Source organism: Diadema antillarum, unplaced genomic scaffold (assembly GCF_040938485.1).
Source record: "Diadema antillarum isolate AM-2024a unplaced genomic scaffold, OU_Dant_1.0 seq00000300_RagTag, whole genome shotgun sequence".
NCBI classification, from domain to species: domain Eukaryota; kingdom Metazoa; phylum Echinodermata; class Echinoidea; order Diadematoida; family Diadematidae; genus Diadema; species Diadema antillarum.
This window is the reverse complement of record NW_027271323.1, coordinates 1,192,078-1,212,466: the sequence shown is the minus strand read 5'-3', so window position 1 is coordinate 1,212,466 and position 20,389 is coordinate 1,192,078. Positions and strand designations below refer to the sequence as shown.

The 20,389-nt window shown below is 38.9% G+C and overlaps 1 protein-coding gene across 1 annotated transcript in view; it reads left to right on the top strand.

Annotated features, from left to right (window-relative positions):
• LOC139730271 (uncharacterized) overlaps positions 1 to 20,389 on the top strand; it is an 83,369-nt gene that overhangs the window by 9,603 nt on the left and 53,377 nt on the right. The window contains exons 2-12 of the mRNA XM_071641150.1: positions 3,494 to 3,550; positions 5,669 to 5,801; positions 7,811 to 7,926; positions 8,512 to 8,700; positions 10,026 to 10,214; positions 13,689 to 13,940; positions 14,899 to 15,084; positions 15,808 to 16,002; positions 18,107 to 18,304; positions 18,837 to 19,043; positions 20,085 to 20,291. Coding sequence (XP_071497251.1) covers positions 3,494 to 3,550; positions 5,669 to 5,801; positions 7,811 to 7,926; positions 8,512 to 8,700; positions 10,026 to 10,214; positions 13,689 to 13,940; positions 14,899 to 15,084; positions 15,808 to 16,002; positions 18,107 to 18,304; positions 18,837 to 19,043; positions 20,085 to 20,291 — 1,929 coding nt within the window. The remainder of the gene's footprint in view (positions 1 to 3,493; positions 3,551 to 5,668; positions 5,802 to 7,810; positions 7,927 to 8,511; positions 8,701 to 10,025; positions 10,215 to 13,688; positions 13,941 to 14,898; positions 15,085 to 15,807; positions 16,003 to 18,106; positions 18,305 to 18,836; positions 19,044 to 20,084; positions 20,292 to 20,389) is intronic.

Genomic DNA, 20,389 nt, shown 5'->3' with positions numbered 1-20,389 from the left:
CGCGTTTTACTCGCAGGAACAATTACGTTAAGGAAAAAAACCACAATGCCTTTTGAAGGGAGGGTATAGTATCGGTGGAGATAAGGATTTGGCTTTATTATTCTTTTGCGAGATACCAAGACACCACTTATAAAATAGTACAAAGCATACCGTTCTAAGAAGAATTCAAAATTTATTTGATGAAAATCGGTTTTGGAATGGCTGAAACAGGCAAAAACAAAGTGAAACAAAGCGATCGTAATGGAAGGTAGGTCCCACTTTTTATTATGATCACTCTGTTTTGGATATCACAGCCATTTCAAGACTAATTTTCATCAAAATGAATTGTGAATTCCTCTTGGAATTGCATGTTCTTTCAAATTTCATAAGAGGTTTCTCATTATCTCACCAAAATGTTAGAAACCTAGCTGAAGTTAGGTCTCCACCAAAATTATACGATCCCTTTAACTTGATGCTATATCATAACAATGAGGGTAATTGAGTTCTTGACACTTCTCTTATTCTTTTTTTTTAATCTGTCATCTTCATCTAAACGTGGTCGGCCTGGTCGCAGAAGATTATAATCTACGGCTAACTCCGCAGGGATTTTGTGTATCGATGAAGACTATGGTGCGCTCCTTTGTTTTTAAAGAGAAAGTTAAAGGGATTGTATAGTTTTGGTGAAGACCTAAATTTCAGGTTTCTAACATTTTTTTTGGTTATATAATGAGAAACCTCTAATGAAATATGAAAGAGCATGTAATTCTATGAGGAATTCAACGTTTATTTGATGAAAATTGGTTTTGAAATGGCTGATATATCCAAAAAGGAGTGATTCTAATAAAGTGTGGGGCCCACACTTTTACGATCGCTTTGTTTTACTTTGTTTTTGGATGTTTCAGTCATTCCAAACCCGATTTTCAACAAATAAACTTTGAATTCCTCTTAAAATGGTATGTTCTGTACTGTGTCATAATGTTTTCTTGGTATCTCGCAAAAAGTTAAAAGCCCAATTCTCTTCTCCACCAATATTGGACCATTCCTTTAATATACCTTCGACAGTATCAAGGGGGAGGGGGAGGGGAAACAGCGTCAAAATGAAAAGTATAATAGGGGGACACTTCTGTTAATTTATCCCCACGAGAAAACCCAGGTCACTGTGATCCATATACAACCTCTCCTCTTTATTTGTTAGATCAAACTCCTTTTCATTTCTTTCCCTTTTTTTCGTGTTTGCGTGCAATCTATACGACACCAGGGGGTTCACGCGGCCTTTTACAGGGGAAATCCCTTCTGGTCATAGGAAACGCATAGGCCTAGCAGGTTGGTTAGGTTTCCGAACAGGTTTGGAAATAAAGTTGAAGAGCTCCTAAAGGTGATTGCCATAGAAACAATACAAACAAAGAAAGAAAAGTGAATCCAAACAGACGAATAAACAACAAACAAAACAAACAAACATATACCAGTGGGGGAAGGAGGGGGCGGAGGTTGGAAGTCCATTCTTTTTCTGCTTTGACATAATCTCATGAAGGGGAAATGGTGGAAAAACAAAAACGGAGACTAAACAAAAGAACGCACCTCTTTACGGAAGTCATTTTTTCCCGATTGGGTTCGCGTCTTGCTCTTCACCTTAGTTTTATTCATCATCATCGTGACAAAAGAAAAAGTTCGTAGTTATAATCTATGTAACCCCATTTGGTTTTTTGAGGAAATCAACTTCAAACTGATATCGCTGGCAATAATTAGCAAACCAGAGAGTGAGCAAAACATAAGCATTGTAAGGCAGTTAAAGGGATGGTACAGTATTGGTGGAGATGAGAATTGGGCTTTTAACTTTTTGCGAGATACCAAGAAAACACTTATGATATAGTACAGAGCGTACCATTTTGAGAGGAATTCAAAGTTTATTTGATGAAAATCGGGTTTGGAATGACTGAAACATCCAAAAACAAGGTAAAACAAAGGATCGTAATAAAGTGTGGGTCCCACACTTTATTAGAATCGCCCTTTTTTTGGATATCTCAGCCATTTCACAACCAATTTTCATGAAAATAATAAACGTTGAATTCCTCATAGAATTACATGCTCTTTCATATCTTATAAGAGGTTTCGATCTCACTATCTCACCAAAAAAAAAAAAAAATGTTAGAAACCTGAAACATCTTACAATTTTGCCATCAAAACGTGGTCATGTTTTCTTCAATGGTCATGGATGGAGCCAGATTTGGCAACCTCCCCATGCCGACATTTCGAAAATGGCCCATCATGAAAAATTTATGAAATCTGAACGTTTGACATTTCATGCAAATTACATCAGACGCTTGCGGCATCAAACAAGAATATACAAAATGAAATCTTATCTGTTTAATGTTCCTCTTCATTTTTTCGTACGTTTGCAAGAATGTATGATTATCAGAAAAAGTTGGGTTTTTTTTTCTGTGGGAAATAGAAATAACCTCGGAATGGCGGATCGTCAGGACGCAAGAAGATGTTGATGCTAGAGAATACCAGCTTTGATGCTCGATTTCATATAAAAAAGAATCCTTATAGTGAAAAATGTGCAGGTCAGTGACAGACTCGTATTGTGATGACATCATCATTATATTGCTTGGATGACGAGAAATCTTGTAAACATAATTACAGGTGGCCATCTTGGTATGTTCTGATGTATTTTCGATATTTGTTTGTTTCTCGTGCTCTTTTTGCTCTCACTTCCTTTACGTCCCACTCCTTCCTTTCATAGTTTTTGTTATTAGGTTCTTTGTTTTCCAAGAGCTCAACATCATTTTTATCTAGAAACCTATAATACAGGCTTTGATTTTTAGCAGGCCCTCCACATTATTTTCATGTTTGTAAAATGTTCTTGTCTTCTCTTATGGATATGGCGTTATGACTTGTCTTATGTTCAATCGATTGTATCATGCTTGTGTTTGAAATGTGGAACAATAAAATCACATATTCATAGTTGTTTTATATGTCTCATTAGCGACATGTATAGGTATCATGGGATTTTTAAAGGAAACCCAAACCAAAAGAGAAATGGGGATAGAATGAAAGCAGTAACATTAATAGAACGTATCAGTGAACGTTTGAGGAAAATTGGACAATCAATGCAAAAGTTGTGCATTTTTAAAGTTTTGGTGCTGGAACCGCTGGATGAGGAGACTACTAGAGTTTATGACGTATGTGTGGACAACAATATAAGGAAAATATGATGGGAATTCCACAAAAATGCATTTTTCATGAAAATCATTCCATCAATTTGATACTGACATAATAATGATAGCAATTATTCCCCCTGCTTTCTGAAAGCGGATAGTCAAGTACTCTTTCATTATGCTAGAAAAGTAATTTTTTGTGGAATTTTCTTTATCTTGTCTTTATTGTTAAAATACACCCGTTGTTTTTATATTTATCATGTAATGCATTCATAGGTTAATTCATTAATTTCTTTGTCTTTCCACTATGTCTTTATTTCATCATCTTTCCTTCTTTCTTTGCTGTTTTCTCCCAGAGTCTGGATGGTGGAGACGAAGAAGAAGAAGCCCCTCTCCTCCTCCTATAGTGATTGGTAAGTTAATTCGGATGCACGTCACGAGACCGACACCCACGAGTCATACAGCCCACGAGTCTTACAGCCCACGAGTTATACAGCTCACAAGTCATACAGCACATAACTTATACAGCTCACGAGTCATACAGCCCATTAGTTCGACACTAAGCTATCAAATAAGGCACAACGAGACCAACACATAAAGCCCCGTGTTGTATTTGTCGAACTCGTGGGCTGTGTTTACCTAGTGTCGAACTCATGGGCTTTGTTTGCCTTTTGTGTCGAAATCATGGGTTGTATGGCTCCTTAGCTGTATGACTCATGGACCTGTTTTCAATGTCGAACTCATGGGCTGTATGACTCGTGGGTGCCGGTCTAGTGGGATGACCCCGTTAATTCTCGCTTCTGTTGCTTTGTTTGTTTGTTTTTTCCCCCACGTAAGCAAAAAGACTGCCTACCATCTTGGCATCAATTATTGTCATCACTATTATTCAGCACCCCTTATTGTAAAGGAAATTATATAGTCTTGGTTGAGATCGGGATTCAATTTTCATTTTGTTTTGGTGAGATAATTAAAAACTTCTCGTAAAATATGACAACGCATGCAATTCTAAGAGGAATTCAAAGTTAATTTGATGCAAACTGTATTGAAATGGCTGAGATATCCATAAATAAAGAGGTCCTAATAAAAGGTGTCTTACTTTTTTTATTGTTCCTTCGTCATGTTCGTTGTTCATTAAATACTCAGTAAACTTTCAGTACCTCCTATAAAATTGTATACTCTTTTACATTTCATGAGTGGTTTCTAATCATCTTGCAAAAAAAAAGAAGTCAAAATCTGAATCCCCCATCTCAAACAAAACCATACAGACCAATTCCAATCTGATGGGAATTTCTTACTGGGGTATGCCTGACAAACGATAATAATTTAGGCTACCAAAATTACCCCCTGAATGAAGCGAGGAAGATTGCCGGGGGCGGGGGGGGGGGGGGGGGGGGGGGGAGTGCCCACATTAGTCGTGGCCCTATTCAGGACCTCAAAATATGGAGGATGATCGAATCTCGTTTTGACATCATATCTTTCATTGTTAGAAAGCAAGAGAGGAGTGAGAAATAATCGAACCATTCTAAAATGTGATTTCATTTTGTAGTGTTTTATTACATTCAGATGTAATATCACGTTTATTATACACTTTTGAAAATATATCCAAATCTGGCATTAAAGTACATCAATTCCCTTCAATGCAATAAAGATGTTATTACTAGCTTTAAATCCTCGGTCTATGCAAGTCCGGACGCGTGGGTGTGTAACGCAAACTTGGGATCGACGCTGCTCTTGAACCTTTCAAATCTGAGAGGAAACTCCTAGATTTAGAACGTGGCGAGTGTAGTTTCATATATACACTGTGTGTATGTGTGTGTATGTGTGCGAAAAAAAAGGAGACATACATAGGTCGTATACTTAAAGGGAAGGAATACAGTTTCAGTTGAGATGGGGTTTGAGGTTTCCAACTTTTTTTTATGCTAGAGTCTATGATGATTTTATTTTGGAGATAATGTGAAACCTCTTATGAAACTTGAAAGAGCATATAATTCTAAGAGGAATTCAAAGTTTATTTGATGAAAATTGGTTTTGAAATGGCTGACATTTCCAAAACAAAGTGATCCTAATATCATAAGAAGGTGAGACCCACCTTTTATTAGGATCGCTTTGTTTTACTTTTTTTTTTTGGGGGGGGGGATTTGTCAGCCATTTCAAAACCGATTTTCAGCCATTAAACTTTGAATTCCTCTCAGAAATGTGACGAGTGTTTGCCTTTTAACATTTGTAGTCATAAGCATCTCACAAGAAGTTGGATTCCCACCTTAAAATACTATGATCCCTTTAGAACATGTGGACATGTAAATAGGGAAAATAGTGATGCGACAGGACTAGGTTTGGTAGAATTATGGCGCCAACAGTGCAGTGTTCGAGACACCGTATAATTTCTGAGTCTTCACGGCCTCTATATAACACAAGATACAGGGTAGTATGATTGTTTGGCCATACATAGGTCAAAGGTGTAGACCTACTTGTCATAACAAAACCCACTAAATGTGATGGAATGTAAACCCATATTGATTTGTTTTTAACAGAAAAGATCCCGCCTGTTTTCAACGTGCAATGCCCCGTGATGCTTGGGAGCTTCCGGGCCACTTCGGTGCCGATGCGAGTGCCGTGGAACGTGCCTACAGCCACGGACGCGCAGTCACCGCCTGTCACTGTTGAGTAAGAAGTCTTTAGAGATGGCCACGGCCAGAGTCTCCCATCCGTGGATTTTGAATGGTTCCTTCCATAATCTCTCACCTCCCGTCCGTAGTAGAACTATATACAAGTATTCCGTCTGATTGGTCTTTGACCAGTATACAGTACTCCCCCCAAAACACACACAAACACACCCACACACACACACACACACACACACACACACACACACACACATATATATATATATATATAGTCGAGACAATGCAGATGACAAAGGATGTCACATGAAGCCGGCTGTTACGAAGCTTTCGACCTTGGTCTTCCTCAGCTTTATTATCTGTTTATGAAATGAAATATAATGTTTTAAGCATAACAGATCTGGAGTCATGAACATAATACACTAAATACAAGTTCAGCATGAGTTAACAGCTTCATAGCATACTTGGCAACATTTTTGGCAATTGTGAAGCATTCAACAATGTATAACTGTAAAGTAATATATAATGAGTATCATGCAGACATATCATACAATAAAAAATATCAAACACATATCATAAATAAACTTAATAATATGATTACCTGCTAAGCAGACGTGTTAATTACTTGGGTGTCTTTAGGCTGTCTTGTGGCGGGATGAGAGTGATCATGACAGATGACAGAGGCGTACGGTACGAGTATCAGCATCATCGCACTATATATATATATATATATATATATATATATATATATATATATATATATATATATTCATACATACATACAAAATATACCGCTAAATATAAAGTAGGCCCCTATGTGAAGATGGAAGTATCTTCTTTTCATCATTATTATTTACTCCTCGAATACCAACATGAAACATTGTTCATCTTTCCTGCTCTGCTGTACTGCTTATCTCATTGTTCAAAACGCATCTCTTTGGGAAATGATCATGAGAAAGATTATTTATTATTGCCTTGCATTTTTGACGGCCAGTATGACCCAATATCGCAGTGCCTTCTGAATCTGTATGACTGAATGGACTTCTGACATAAAAAAATGACCGACAGAGTGGTAATCGAAAGGGAAAATGAATTCATGTTGATTTAGTTTTGGGAATCTGTTATAAAATGAATAACAAACTCACCTGCAACAGAGAGATGTTCTCAAATTAAAGAGATTCCAAGGTAACTTTATGAGGCATTGCAAGGAACCTCAAAATCAGAATGACGTTTCTAAAATTGAAAAAAAGAAAATTAAGAAAATATGCGCATTAAAAAAACTGCTAATAGTTACGTTGTACCATAATAATTATGTTATGCCCTTTGGCGACATGCATAAACAGCGGTGGATATACAACTTGTGTCATTGTTTCAGACTAATTCAGAATTTAGACATTTTCACCTAATTCGGATCCAAATGTGTGAGGCCCTTCATCCTAAACTGAACTCGAAAGCGAACGTGATTTTGAATAATACACTTGTCATGTTGACTTAGTTACTATAGCGTATCAATAGCCATATTATAGCCTCATACAATTGGGTACACTTATAATTGAATATGATCTATAATTGAATATTGCTCGTGGTTGTGTATTGGACTCACATTAATTTTCCCCTTCGAGCCAAAAGTATGAGTATATTGCAGCCCAGCCCCCTCCCGTATCCCCATGTGATATTACACTACCACAACACATATTATATAACCTGTAGTAATATGAGAGTTATCACGAGTTACTCTTTTTAGTTGTTTTGCTGTTAATTTGTTTCGTTGAGTGGTTCACAATAATTATCATGCATATGTATTGAGTGGTTCACAATATACAAGCTTGCTTTTTTGATCTGTCAATTCTTTTTTTTCTCAACTGAAGCATAACCAACTTTGTATTTTTTGCCAGTATGCATGCATATCTTTATCTGTATTTATCCTTTGCAAAGTCGAATGTGGTATATGCTTATGATATAATTCCTGATTTATTCTGTGTTATGTTTTGTTGGAAAAAGAAGAATGAAAATAAATGAATTGAATTGAATTTATTTTGTTCTGTGTTATAGTCGATACGGCCTTCCGCCCAATTCGTTGTTCTCGGAGGGTGATCACGTGATAACGTATCAAGCAAGGGACACCGTCCCAAATTACAGTTACTGCGAAATCAAATTTTCTATAACCCGTAAGTATACCATACCGTACTATGATTGCACATTGCCGTCATATTCATGCACCGACATACCTACTTAAATGCATTTGGAAGGATTTCATCTTTCTTTCTTTTTTTCGGGGGGGGGGGGTGGGGTGGGGGCTCCTGATTAATATCCTTAGGTCAAAATGTCGAAGGTGTACAAAAACAAAAACAAAAACAAAATCAAACATTCCCTGTTTCTGAGAAGCTTCATAGTGAACCTGTCTCTATCCTGTTATCGCAATTATAATATTGCATGGAAGGGCCATAATGCGTAAATAAATAATTCTGCCAGATTGATGCGATCAAAAAATGAACTGCGACTTTGTGGTTTTTCGAGAGTGACCGACACCCAGTATCTTAATCTGTTTCCATGAAGAATGATAATGAAGACCGACATATACATTTCTGACAACTAAACGTTATTTATAGGGCCTACGTCTGGTCCATTATTATTAATCGTGCTCCTTGGTATATTTATTTGTCTGTATTGTTGTATGGTCTGTCCGTTTGTTTACCATCTTATACGAAGTTGTTTGTTTGTTTGTTTGTTTATTTGTTTTTGTAACCCTTTAGTGATCAAGTGTGCTACGCTGTCCCCGCCACCGAACAGTTATGTGTCGTGTACTGAGGGAAACCTGGTCGGATCATCTTGCACTTATACCTGTTTTCAAGGCTACACTCTAGAGGGCGGTGTCAAGAAACGATCGTGTGTCGAGAGGAGCGGAACCGCGGCCTGGGTTGGCTCCCCTCCTCGCTGCGTAGGTAGGAAAACAGTTTGGTCCGATTTCACAAGGGTAGGCCTATATAACTTAAATCAAATTCATGGTTTCAGATTAGTTAACAGAAAACAAACAAACAAGCGCGAAATAGTCGCATTTTCATGCGCGTGTTTTGGTACAAAATTATTCGCCATGTGTCAAGCATCGGATCTTCTTCTTCTTCTTCTTCTTCTTCTTCCTAAATTCTTCTTTTCCTTGTCGGTAGTCTACTTCCTCCAGAAGGTCTGATCACTATGAACAGTTTAATCCGATATGCAATTGAAATTCGCGTAATCCGTGGACGAGATAAAAGAAGCTATAATGTTACTTTTCTGGAGTTAAATTAATGTGATCAAGTTAAATCTGGAAAAACCGACTAGGAAGCCAAGCAGCAAAAGAGTTTAAAAAGAAATGCATAGAGTGAATGTCAGTGGATTTTTTTTTTTTTCATGAAGTGTAATGACCTCATATCAATTGTGCAAATCAGTTGATGTTGTCATCGCCCCACAAAATTATTGTTCTGTCGGTTCTTTTGGATTGGATTGGATTGGAATTATATATTCAATATTTCATAAAAACCATATAAACAAACAAAGAAAATACACAACATATCAAAGTACAAAATGATACATTACATTCAAATTCATGTCGTCTATATAGAGTTACTGAAATGTCTGCAACGAAGATAAAATATAAACATCAACATCAGAAATTATGGAGCATTTTATATGTGATACTCTTTGTAAATAAGGATGATATTAGGGTCCATGATTTGGCAGCTATAGTTACCTGTTCCGGAGAAATCTAGGATAATCATTTTAACTCTATGATGCTTGATAAAACTTACTTTCTCCTCGAATTTTAAGGAACTATTGTATGTTGTATATCCCCATGATAGTACGATCCATGAACAGGTGTCACAGTGGGATCTTTGGCTCTTGTCGCAAGCCCCACTTTAAATAAGATAGGATGCTGGTCGTACATCTGAGTTACCATAGCAACCACTGGGAGGTGCCTGTTCTCATGATGTACTGCTGCTGGATTCTTGGAGGAAGGATACTGCTGCATACACCGTATGCAACTGCCGCCCCGAGCGCCGCCGCCGCAGCCGGTGGGCACGCACGAATACGGTGCGGGGGGATCTAATCTTGTTAGCGACACATACACGACGCGTCGTCGATCCTGGATCCTACCTGGATATATAGCTAGCGGGACCACGGATCAGAGCCAAACTCAGGCTGCACTAATGGCATGGGCTTTTATGATGCTTTGTTCCGACATTGTTTTAACATCTCTCCAATTATTTGTTTTCCTCACTGACTGGCCTAGAATTGACCTGCCCAGCGACAGTGGTGACCTCGCCCCCTGAAAATGGTCAAGTCACATGCACGAATCGAAACGTCTTCCAGAGCGTGTGCTCGTACACATGTGACAGCGGCTACAGCATTCCACCGGGCCAGACCAGGGACAGAGTGTGCACAGCGAGCGGCTGGACGGGATCACTGCCGACCTGCGAAGGTAAGCGATGTCAAGGAGGTAAAAATAACCTCCTCAGGCGATATCAAGCCCCTTGTTGGTGAAACCTTGTATCTTCTGACATCACAAGGTCATCATACGTAACTCTATCTGAGACTTTTTTTCACCTTCTTTTTAAATTAGTACAGTAGTCGGGAATTGCTACCAAGTATTCTGTTTATGTTCCCTTCTCATTCTGCAAACTGACGGAATACACATATTGCACTGTGTTTCACTCTTGCCCTCACACACACACAAAAAAAGGTTTTCTTTTACAGTATTCATACAGCCGATTGGGATGTGAAGTTGAATTGACATGGACAGGTACCACGACATCATGATAATTGTTATGATACCATGATGATGGCATATTGACAACTTAAAGTTGTACGATTTCAGTCAATTAAAGGCAGGTCTGTCCTTGCTTGGAACATGTTGCAGAGAGAAAATAAGAAATACTTTCTCAGAATTTAGTTGAAAGGACATCCTACCACACCTGTAACCATGGTAACTAAGGTATCAAAGATGTGGTGTCTTTCATATGGGACAGTAATTTTGTGTGTGTGTGTGTGTGTGTGTGTGTGATTTTAGTCATATATGCAGAAATTTTGATTTAGATTGTTTTGACAGCAATACATATGATATATATGAGCCTCATTCTGGCAGTCAATCTCATAAGTAATGTAGAAGATGGTTATTGCCATTGCAGTGATCCATTTTCTTGCTTTGTTTCTATCAAAAAAGATCAAATCGGCCTATTAATTGCTTACAGTTTCTTATTAATACTGTAATATTTGTTTTCCTTTCCCCTTCTGATTTATGTTTTCCATATCCTCTCTGTCTCAATCTAAGTTGTCCATCTTGTTGAGTTCTTTTCATTTTTTCGCATCTTCTGCTTTCCCCATGCTCCTCCTCCTCCTGTTCCTCCTCCTCCTCCTCATCCTCCTCCTCCTCCTCCTCCTCCTCAATCCTCTTCTTCTTTGTCCTCCTCCTTCTCCTCCTGTTCCTCAATCTCATTTCCTTCTCCTATCTACCAAAATGATAATTTTATCTGTCACATTATTGCTTCGCCTTTCATTTGCTCCCACTTCCCCACTTATTTGAGTTCCCCCTCTACTGGCAGTTGCTAATCATCTCCCTGCATCCTCCCCCTCAACCTCCTCTTCATGTTCCCCATGCCCTCTTCTTCTTTCTCCAAACTTTTCATCCTCTCCCTCTCAGGCTGTTGCCCTAGCTCTCACTCCTTTCTCTGCCCGAATCCCACGCTATCTTCCTGTCCACTTCCCCCTCTCCCCCAATACCCTTTCCTTCCCTCCCCAAATACCCTTTCCGCATCCCTTAAAAGAAACCTGTACTGACATTTTCTACTTGTCTGGTAATTCTAATCTACATTTTTTGATGCCTACAACTGGAAAGAGAGGATTCTAAAACCCAGGATAAGCCTGTAATGATTTTTTGAAAACAATGAAAACGAGCAAGCCAAGGAACGATCCACACAATTTTGCATACGTCACAGGTGCCAACCTCCGAATTTAGCAAAACGAACTAGAAAGGTTCTACACATGTCAATTTACTGATGAAATCTCATACGAAGTACTGCAAATACTGTTATTTAGTAAAATTGCAATATGGAGCTGAAATAAACATGTTAAACAATATTTATTAATTTTTAAAAGGAATCTCTTCCAAAGCTTTTTATTTAGACCAAATTTGTGGGGAATATTCCAGATATGCAAAATGAAATTGGCATCATTGTCCGAACGTGCTGCCCATAGAAAACTATGTGTAAAAAAAGTAACGTTGCACTAACTATGCATTGATGATGAGCGATAATGGTTCGACATCACAGTTCAAACTATCTAACGAAGATGAGGACTGAGTGATTCTTAAAATCTAAATCCAAAAAATAGTCAACGGCAATCACGGTTTACGCCTAGTTAGAAGAAAACGGCACTCAGTACATATAGACTCTAGACTAGAACTAGGATTAGGACTAGTGAGCAGTCAAGGACCGAGAAGACTCTACTCGCCGCTCCGTCGACAGCTAGCTGTACGTGCACAGCGCTAATAATAGGCACAGCGTAGTAAACGTCTTGTATGCAATACATACCCCAAATGGCCCTGCTGCCAGAACTTGAAGAAAGTCCAGACGAAAGTCCAGACTCCAAGGTCTAGCGTTGCCGCTAGAGGCCCTTGTGCTGCAGGCCCTGTTGTTTCTGTGCTGAATTTTGCAAGTAATGTATCTGCTTTATGGATTTTCAATGTTTTTGTGGTCGAGATAAATCTCATGGTGGTCGTATTAACACCAAGGACTAACTTAGATCTAGTTTTAGTAGGACCCATACCTCGGAAGAGTGGCCCGACCACGTAGATACAAACAGTGCCACTGCCTCGCGATCCATGCGCTGGTGTAGGCTTAGTGCTAGAGTCCTTCCGTATCCATGTAGATATCTCAAAATTCACCCAACCAAATTGCACCAAAATCACAAGAAGTATTTTATGACTCCTGTCCACTTGCTCACGCTAATTGGAACCAAATCGCAAGTTGAGAAGCGTAAGTGAAGTTGTTGACTTTCCTGTCGTCGCTAAAAACAATCTGCTCTGTACGACTAAATAAGAGTGATCGCGGCCGGCGTAGTGGCCCTACTTGCCTGCGCACGCACAGACTGAAGTTAGCCTCATGAGACAAATCTTTCAAGTAATCGGGAGCAAGAAATCAATTTATAAATTGTTTGAGCTAAGTTGAATGAAAAATAAAGTTCGTAAATCACACAAATCGCTAAAATCATGACATTTTTAAATTTAGTTCCCGCGTAAATTCCCCGTTCGCACAGCACTAGTCGGCTAACTTCAGTTCTAGATTGTGCATATCGCGTTTACCAAGATCTCTCGCGAAGTGTGAGGTTTTTTTTAGTGACAACTTGAAATTCGGCATCAATATTGATACTTCTCGATTACCGATTTCGTTCAAATATAATACGGTATTTTGAAATATGCTTAGAAGTATATCCTGTAATTTTGGTGCGATTTAGTTCAACGAAATTTGAGACAGCTGCATGGATAGGACAGTACACAAGTGCCGCCTGCTAGCTAAATTGGGCCTAAGCGTCGTCTGCTACTCGGCACGATTTAACGCACGCGTATGCGAGGGCTTGTAATCAGTGAAACATTTGGCACCTGTGACATCACGACATCTGGGCTCGTCAGCTCATTAGCATAATTCTCGCCAAAAAATTTCCATTTTCGACATGAAATTACGGACTAAGTCGTTATGAAATTTTGATTCTTTTTGCACCGCTGGGTCTTTTAGAATTAAAAGAACAACATATAAAAAAATAAGAAACCGGTACAATGCCCTTTTAACCACTCCCCCCCCCCCCCCCTCTTGTTGCTCCTCTTTATCTTGTTCTCATCCTTGATAATTCCTTAACATCTCTTACTCTTCATTTCCCTTTTCCCCACCCTCAAACTGCGCAGACACTTCTGCTCCCAGCTTTGAAAACTGCCCGCCGTCACAGATCTTGTATGCTGCGGACAGGCAGGAGACAGGGGTGGCCTCATGGACCCCACCCACAGCCATTGACAATTCAGGCAGCAGCATTACAGATGTTAGGCATGATGGCCCCACCCCGGGGTCAAGATTGCCTCAGGGGCATTATGTCATCACATACACTGCTCAAGATGAGAACGGGAATGAGGGTACATGTGTATTTACAGTCACAATACAAGGTAGGAATTGGATTGAATTGAATTAATTACATAAAAAGCTCAACCACAAAACACAAGCATGTCATGGGCAGAAAAAAGAAATCAGCTGTGTAGCAGAAAATGAATATCTATCTGTGTTCTAGATTTTTGTAGATAATATCTGATTACTACTAGCTCTGTGCCTCCCTTAATTCACCGTCCTGCAAAGAAGATGTACATACATAAAACGTGTATTCAGGGGAATTGATCTCATCTTTAGCTGTGCTCTAGAAGACTTTAGTACCAATTTCTGTATTACAATATAGTATTTGTCTTGTCAAACAGTCAAACGAAAGTAATAAAAAGGCGATGTCGAGAAGATAATGAATACTACATCTGGATTCAGATGCATTTAAAGGATCCCTCATCAGTATGATGTAGTTTCCTACCCTTTCGATCCTCAAAAAAAAAAAGCTATGAGTACATGGTTAAGGTAGAGGACAAACATGCAACAAGTTCTGTAGCACTGTAAGATATTGCCAGTCTTAGTGGCTTAGGTTTTCTGTGCCACTTACTCAAGACTAACTTGCACCAATTGATAAAAACGACAAGGCAAAGGAGTGAACACGCAGCTGAGTGGTACAGTGTAGATCTATGGAATTCTCTTGCACTTTCACCCCTTTGCCTCGCCATTATGTCTCACATAAAACATGTGGTGTAGAATATAGGCTCACAAGTTACAAGGCCTTTACATAAAAGCTATGACAGATCAAGAAGGAAGTAATACCTCCTTGAATAGATAAACCGAAACCTGGCCAGTACTCGTGGTCTTGGCTGTCTAGAGTGGTAAAAGTTCCAAAGGTTCATGCAAAAATTGCTACTTTAATTGCATGACATAATGTAACTGAGCTGCCCAGCTGAGGTCTGTGCTGTCACTTTCATTTTCACTTTCCAGTCTTTCCGATAATTGTTATCACAATATTTTTTTCCCAACTTGAAGTCATCCACTGCTCCACTATCCCCATCTCACCCGGTCTGCTGGCTAGTTGTCCCCATGGCAACCTGAGGGGATCGACCTGCACCTTCAGCTGTAGCCTTGGTTACCGTCTCCAGGGGCCAGATACCACCACCTGCCAGAGAGATGGACTGTCTGGGAGATGGACCAACCAACCTCCTGTCTGTGAAGGTAACAAAGTCTACAATTACAATTGTTGTGCAGTTGTGTTCCTTCAAGCAGGACTCCTGAAACAACAATGATGTGTGTGTTTTCCTTGGTTGATGCTTTTTTTTTCTCTCTTTGTATAGAATTATGAGAGTATGTGAATGAATGAAGAAGTGTTAGCACAAATTAGCAGAGAGGAAAATACAAGATTCACTGTAGGTCCTATGTATGTATGCATGTATTTATTTATTTATCTATTTGTCACTGTGATTGTGATTCCATTTTCGGGGATGAAGGGCTTCATATGCAAAAGCTTATGGCTGAACATAGCTTTTGCTGTCTGTATGTATGATATCTAAATTCAAACATGTGCATAGTACATGATTGAATGGTAAACAATCATAAATTCCTATAATGTAAGGTGAGTATTGATGTTTGGTGCAGGACAATAAATTGAAGATATTGAATTACCAATGAAGGTACAGTGTATGTGAGATGCTTGTTAAATTCTTCCTCAATGCATTCCTGGAATTTGTCAGGAATTTATTAACCAAATGCTAGTAGAGCAGACATTATACTAAACACAAAGGCTAAAAGAAATTTACATCATGGAAAATGCGAGTCCATATTTGACAAGGTTCAAAGTTTTGCAATATTGTCATGATTGCACTGTTAATTGAACTCTTAGAGGGAGCAAATAACCTTTGTAAAGTTGCTTGCATTTCCTCTCCATCTTTCCTGTTTCAGAGCTTCAATGTCCAACCATAAATCCACCAGAAAATGGAGCATTCCTGAATGGTCGTGCGTGCCAACGCTCCTACGGTACATCCTGTTACTTTGAGTGTCTTCTGGGCTTCCGTATTAACAACAACGTGCTACGGTGCGTGGTCCAGCCAGGAAGTGAAGAGGCATTCTGGGAAGGCACTGTACCGGAATGTGAAGGTACCACGCATATTGTGACAAAAAAGGAAGCTCAAAAAGTTCTGCCCCTAGAAACAAAATGGTCCCCAAGTAAATTGTATTTCCAAAGATACTAAAGTTAGTTGTGGATATTCATAAGGAAAAACGAAGGGCTGCTAATTTGATATTAAAGATCTAGTTAGCTGTGGATGATTGGATTTACACTGTATTCTGCATAAGAGTTGTGGAATATGCCAGGATGAACAGACAAAGATAGCATTTTTTTTTTCAAAGTCAGTCCCATTTTGTGAAAGATGTAACATACATTATGTAGAATCACAATAACCATGAAGTTTAACAAAAACTTTTAAGCTTTCATGATTTCAACATGTAAAATTTGATGATTTTAACAGTAGTACCTTTTTTCTTTTTTTTTCTCATTACATCCTTCCCGCAGCAAACTATAGTTTTCTATGAAATTCATTGTAAAGTAAAACCACTTTCCAACAAATAGAAAAACTGATCTTGAAGTACAACTGTACGATACAGTTATACAAAGATTTTATGTCACATTCCTGCAGATGTTCTATTTGAAGAGGGATGCAATGCAACTTTATTTGTTTGAAAAAGTTTCTGCCCCTTTGGCAGGTTTTTTTTTTTTTTTTTTTCCCTGTAGTGTCCTGGATTTATAATCGTACATGTTCTGTTCAAGTCTGTATGATTTTAAAGACTATGTATTTTTAGTAAAACACAAAGAATGTATGAAGGAATGAGCAGACTTATTCAACTCTTCATCATCCATATAAAATCTGCTCCATTCTATTTTTTTTTTTTTTTTTTTGGTGAAAGGTTATTTGCTGTGCTTAAAGTGCACCATTGATTACCCGTATCTTCAAAAAATGTTTGTGGATATAATTTATGTGTGGTCTCCTCTGCCTCATTTTGTGTCAGTTTTTATGCCTCCGCCACGAAGTGGTGCCGGAGGCATTATGTTTTCGGGTTGTCCGTCCGTCCGTCCGTCCTTCCGTCCGTCCTTCCGTCCGTCCGTAATGAATTTTGTGGACAAGGTAACTATCAAAAGCTGTTGAGGTATCCTGATGAAACTTGGCATGTATGTGTATTAGGGGGTGAAGTTGTGCCTATCAACTTTTGGGTGCATGTGCTCAAGGTCAAAGGTCAAAAGGTCAAGGTCAAATACATAAAATTTCACTATTTCCACCATATCTATGCAATGCCAGAAGATATTTTCTTGAAACTTAGTGTATACATGTATTACCCAATTTAGATTCTCTGGTGAAAGTTTGGGTCATGAGGTCAAAGGTCAAAGGTCAAAAGGTTGAGTAAAAGTATTAAAACTTCTTTTTTTTCTCTGTAAATTGGAAAATTGTTCAAGGTATCTTCATGGAACATAGTATATATACATGTACTGACTGGCAGTGATTATCTAGAGAATGTAGGGTTCATGGGGTCAAAGGTCAGGGGTCAAAGGTCAAGTGCAACACTTCAAAATTTTACTATTTCCCTCATGTTCATGCAATGCCAGCAGGATTAGTATTTTTTTTTTACACTTGGTGTATGCATGTGTAACCTAATAGAAATTCTCTGGAGAGTTTTTTTTTCTTTTTTTATTGCCTCAAAGGTCAAAAGGTCAAAGATCAAGTGAAAGTGCTGAACTAACTTTTTCCTCCATATCTCGGAAGTGGCTCAATTTATCGTGAAACCTACTGCATATCTATGCATGTTCTACCTGAAAGTGATTATCTTATGAATTTTAGGGTCTAAGGCCAGATGAACATGGTAACAATTTACTATTCAGTACAGAAATTGCACTTTTTCTCCATACCGGTACCATGAAAATTACTCAATGCATAAATGTATGAATGGGTCAAAGTCAAGTTAAAGTCCTTAAATCCCCAAATACATGCTCTCCTATTCATCCAATTAAACCAAGTTCAAGGAAGGTGAACATTTAACACATTTCTGACAAACTTGTCATTTCAATATTTTGCCAGTTTTGTGAAAATGTAATCACACATTGTCCACATGGACTATCTAGACCTATTAGGAGAATCATGCATTATGGCGGAGGCATACCAGTCGCCATAGCGACATTTCTAGTTATGTTTGTATACATCTTTGTCTTTAGTTGAAACTTGTGACAGGCCCAGCCTGACAGGTCCACTTGATCTCCATGACAACTCCTCTACGTGTGCCACAAGTGTTCAAGTCCCAGCTGGGAATGATTGCGAGTTTGAATGCAGCCGGGGCTACGTCATACAGGGGTCAGCCACCACCACCTGTGGATTATCTGGCACGTGGGAGCAGCCACTACCAACCTGCGAAGGTGTGCCTTTTCGAATTGAATTAGCTTCGTATTGGAGAGATAGATCTACTGTAACCAAACCTAATCGATAGGCCTATGCTTCAGTTGAGGCTCATAAAGATTCTTTGGTGTAGAGCACGTGATCGCTTTCCTGAAATGATTGGAAATATGTTTTCAGTAAAGTGCTTTTCACTCCTTCTGTACGTTGTAAACACATTCTATGGGTGGGGGAAACATTCTGATACATACAATGTACAGCCATAGGAGTGGCACCAACCTTGTACATCATTACTTCAGGAAAATTAGTACTATCCATCCCTTTCATAGATTGACTTTTCTTCTGCTCATATACATTGCATCGGTATTCTTTATTTTGATTTGGTATTTAATATTTTTGGTTGAAAGAAGATGGTTTGGATCAGCAGATTTGATTTCAGCAAGATTGATTTCATGAGAAAATTGCAAAGTTTTGGAGAGAAAATTGTTTGGACAAGATAGAAATTGTGACTCCCTGGAAGCCATATCTCCACCATATCATCTCTTCTTCCCACAGCTGTGACCTGCCTTGGTAGCAACCTGCCACCCCCTCTCCACGGGGGAAAGAGCGGCTGTCCTCACGAGAGGGAACAGTACGGCACGGTCTGCACCCTCTACTGCGACCTTGGCTACCAGCCCAGTGAGACCGCGCCCGTCATTCGGGAGTGTCTCGACGACGGGGAAGGAGGCGGATTATGGAGTGGTGGACCCATTTCATGTTCAGGTGCTACTTTGTTGGGTGCAAATGTACTGCAAAACCAGAAATTTTATGTGCATGAAGCTTTCGCAAAGTTTGTGAGGTGTCAAGACTCACAAAAGTCAAATGCACACAAAAATTTTTGTCTACCCAATGCATTGAAGACCAGTGACGATTTCATGCTGTGAAAAAAGGCCATCGGCTCAAATTTGGAAAGTTTTATGCCGTTCATGTTTGTGGTTCTACAGTATTAATCGATAGGCAAGATGCATTTTACATTTCACAACCATAGCATAAAGTTGCTAGTCCGCATTGTGTATTTTCGGGGGGGGGGGGAGGTTTAATTTGTTTTTATTTATTACATCAGTCATAAACTAAGACCAGCTATTTCTAAAAGAGAAAAGAAAAGAAAGATTAAGTGGTTTCAAGGCAGACAAGGCAGCGCTACTAAACTACTGTACCTATCTGTACTTTTCAACAAATCTAGTGTGGAGAAATCCAGAAGTGTTTCATGATACACTGTGCTGTTGCCATATGTATTGTACTCCCTTTTATGGCATTTTGCAAGGAAGGTGAGCTACCAAATGTTAATAGCCTGTTTATTTATTTCTTTTTCTTAACCGCATCATCCAAATCTAAGAAATAGACACCATTTTACAAGAAAATTAGTATATTAACAATCATATCTCATTTATATTAATTATGACTATTGAGCCTTTTAAGAATTTCCCTTGTCAGGGTGATTCAAGAGCATGTTTTCTTGTGAAGGCTTTAATATGGCACACAGATCAAACATGAAGTTCATGCTAGGATACATTAAAATGTTGAAAGATACCCATACTCCTACACAACACACCGAAAAAAAATATAAGAAATAAGAAATAAATCCACATACTCATACAGTATGTTGTATATTTCTTCTTGAAAGAAATGTAACAAGTTCTTCAAATGTGAGATGGGACTTAATACTAATAAAAAACCAAAATGATAATGAGATTTCTATTGATTTTTTTATTCTTCCCTAGCTTTAACCCTTGAGTCTTTTGATATTTTTCCTCCCCTTCTCAGTTGTTCAATGCCTGCCACTAGATGCTCCAGTAAACGGCCACTTGGAGGATTGCACACTGGATAGTGAAGCCAGCGATCCAACGCTCCGCCAGGACTACAGGACCATCTGCACCGTCTTCTGTGATGAAGGCTACACCCCCATGGGTACATCCTCCAGGCGTTGCCTTGCCGATGGCAGATGGGATGGTGTGCCACAGACTTGTGAGGGTAAGCTGATTACAACCCCCCCCCCCCATATGTATATATTTATTGGTAATATTACCCATCACTTACCAACCTTGCCTCCATGAACTTCCCACCCAATT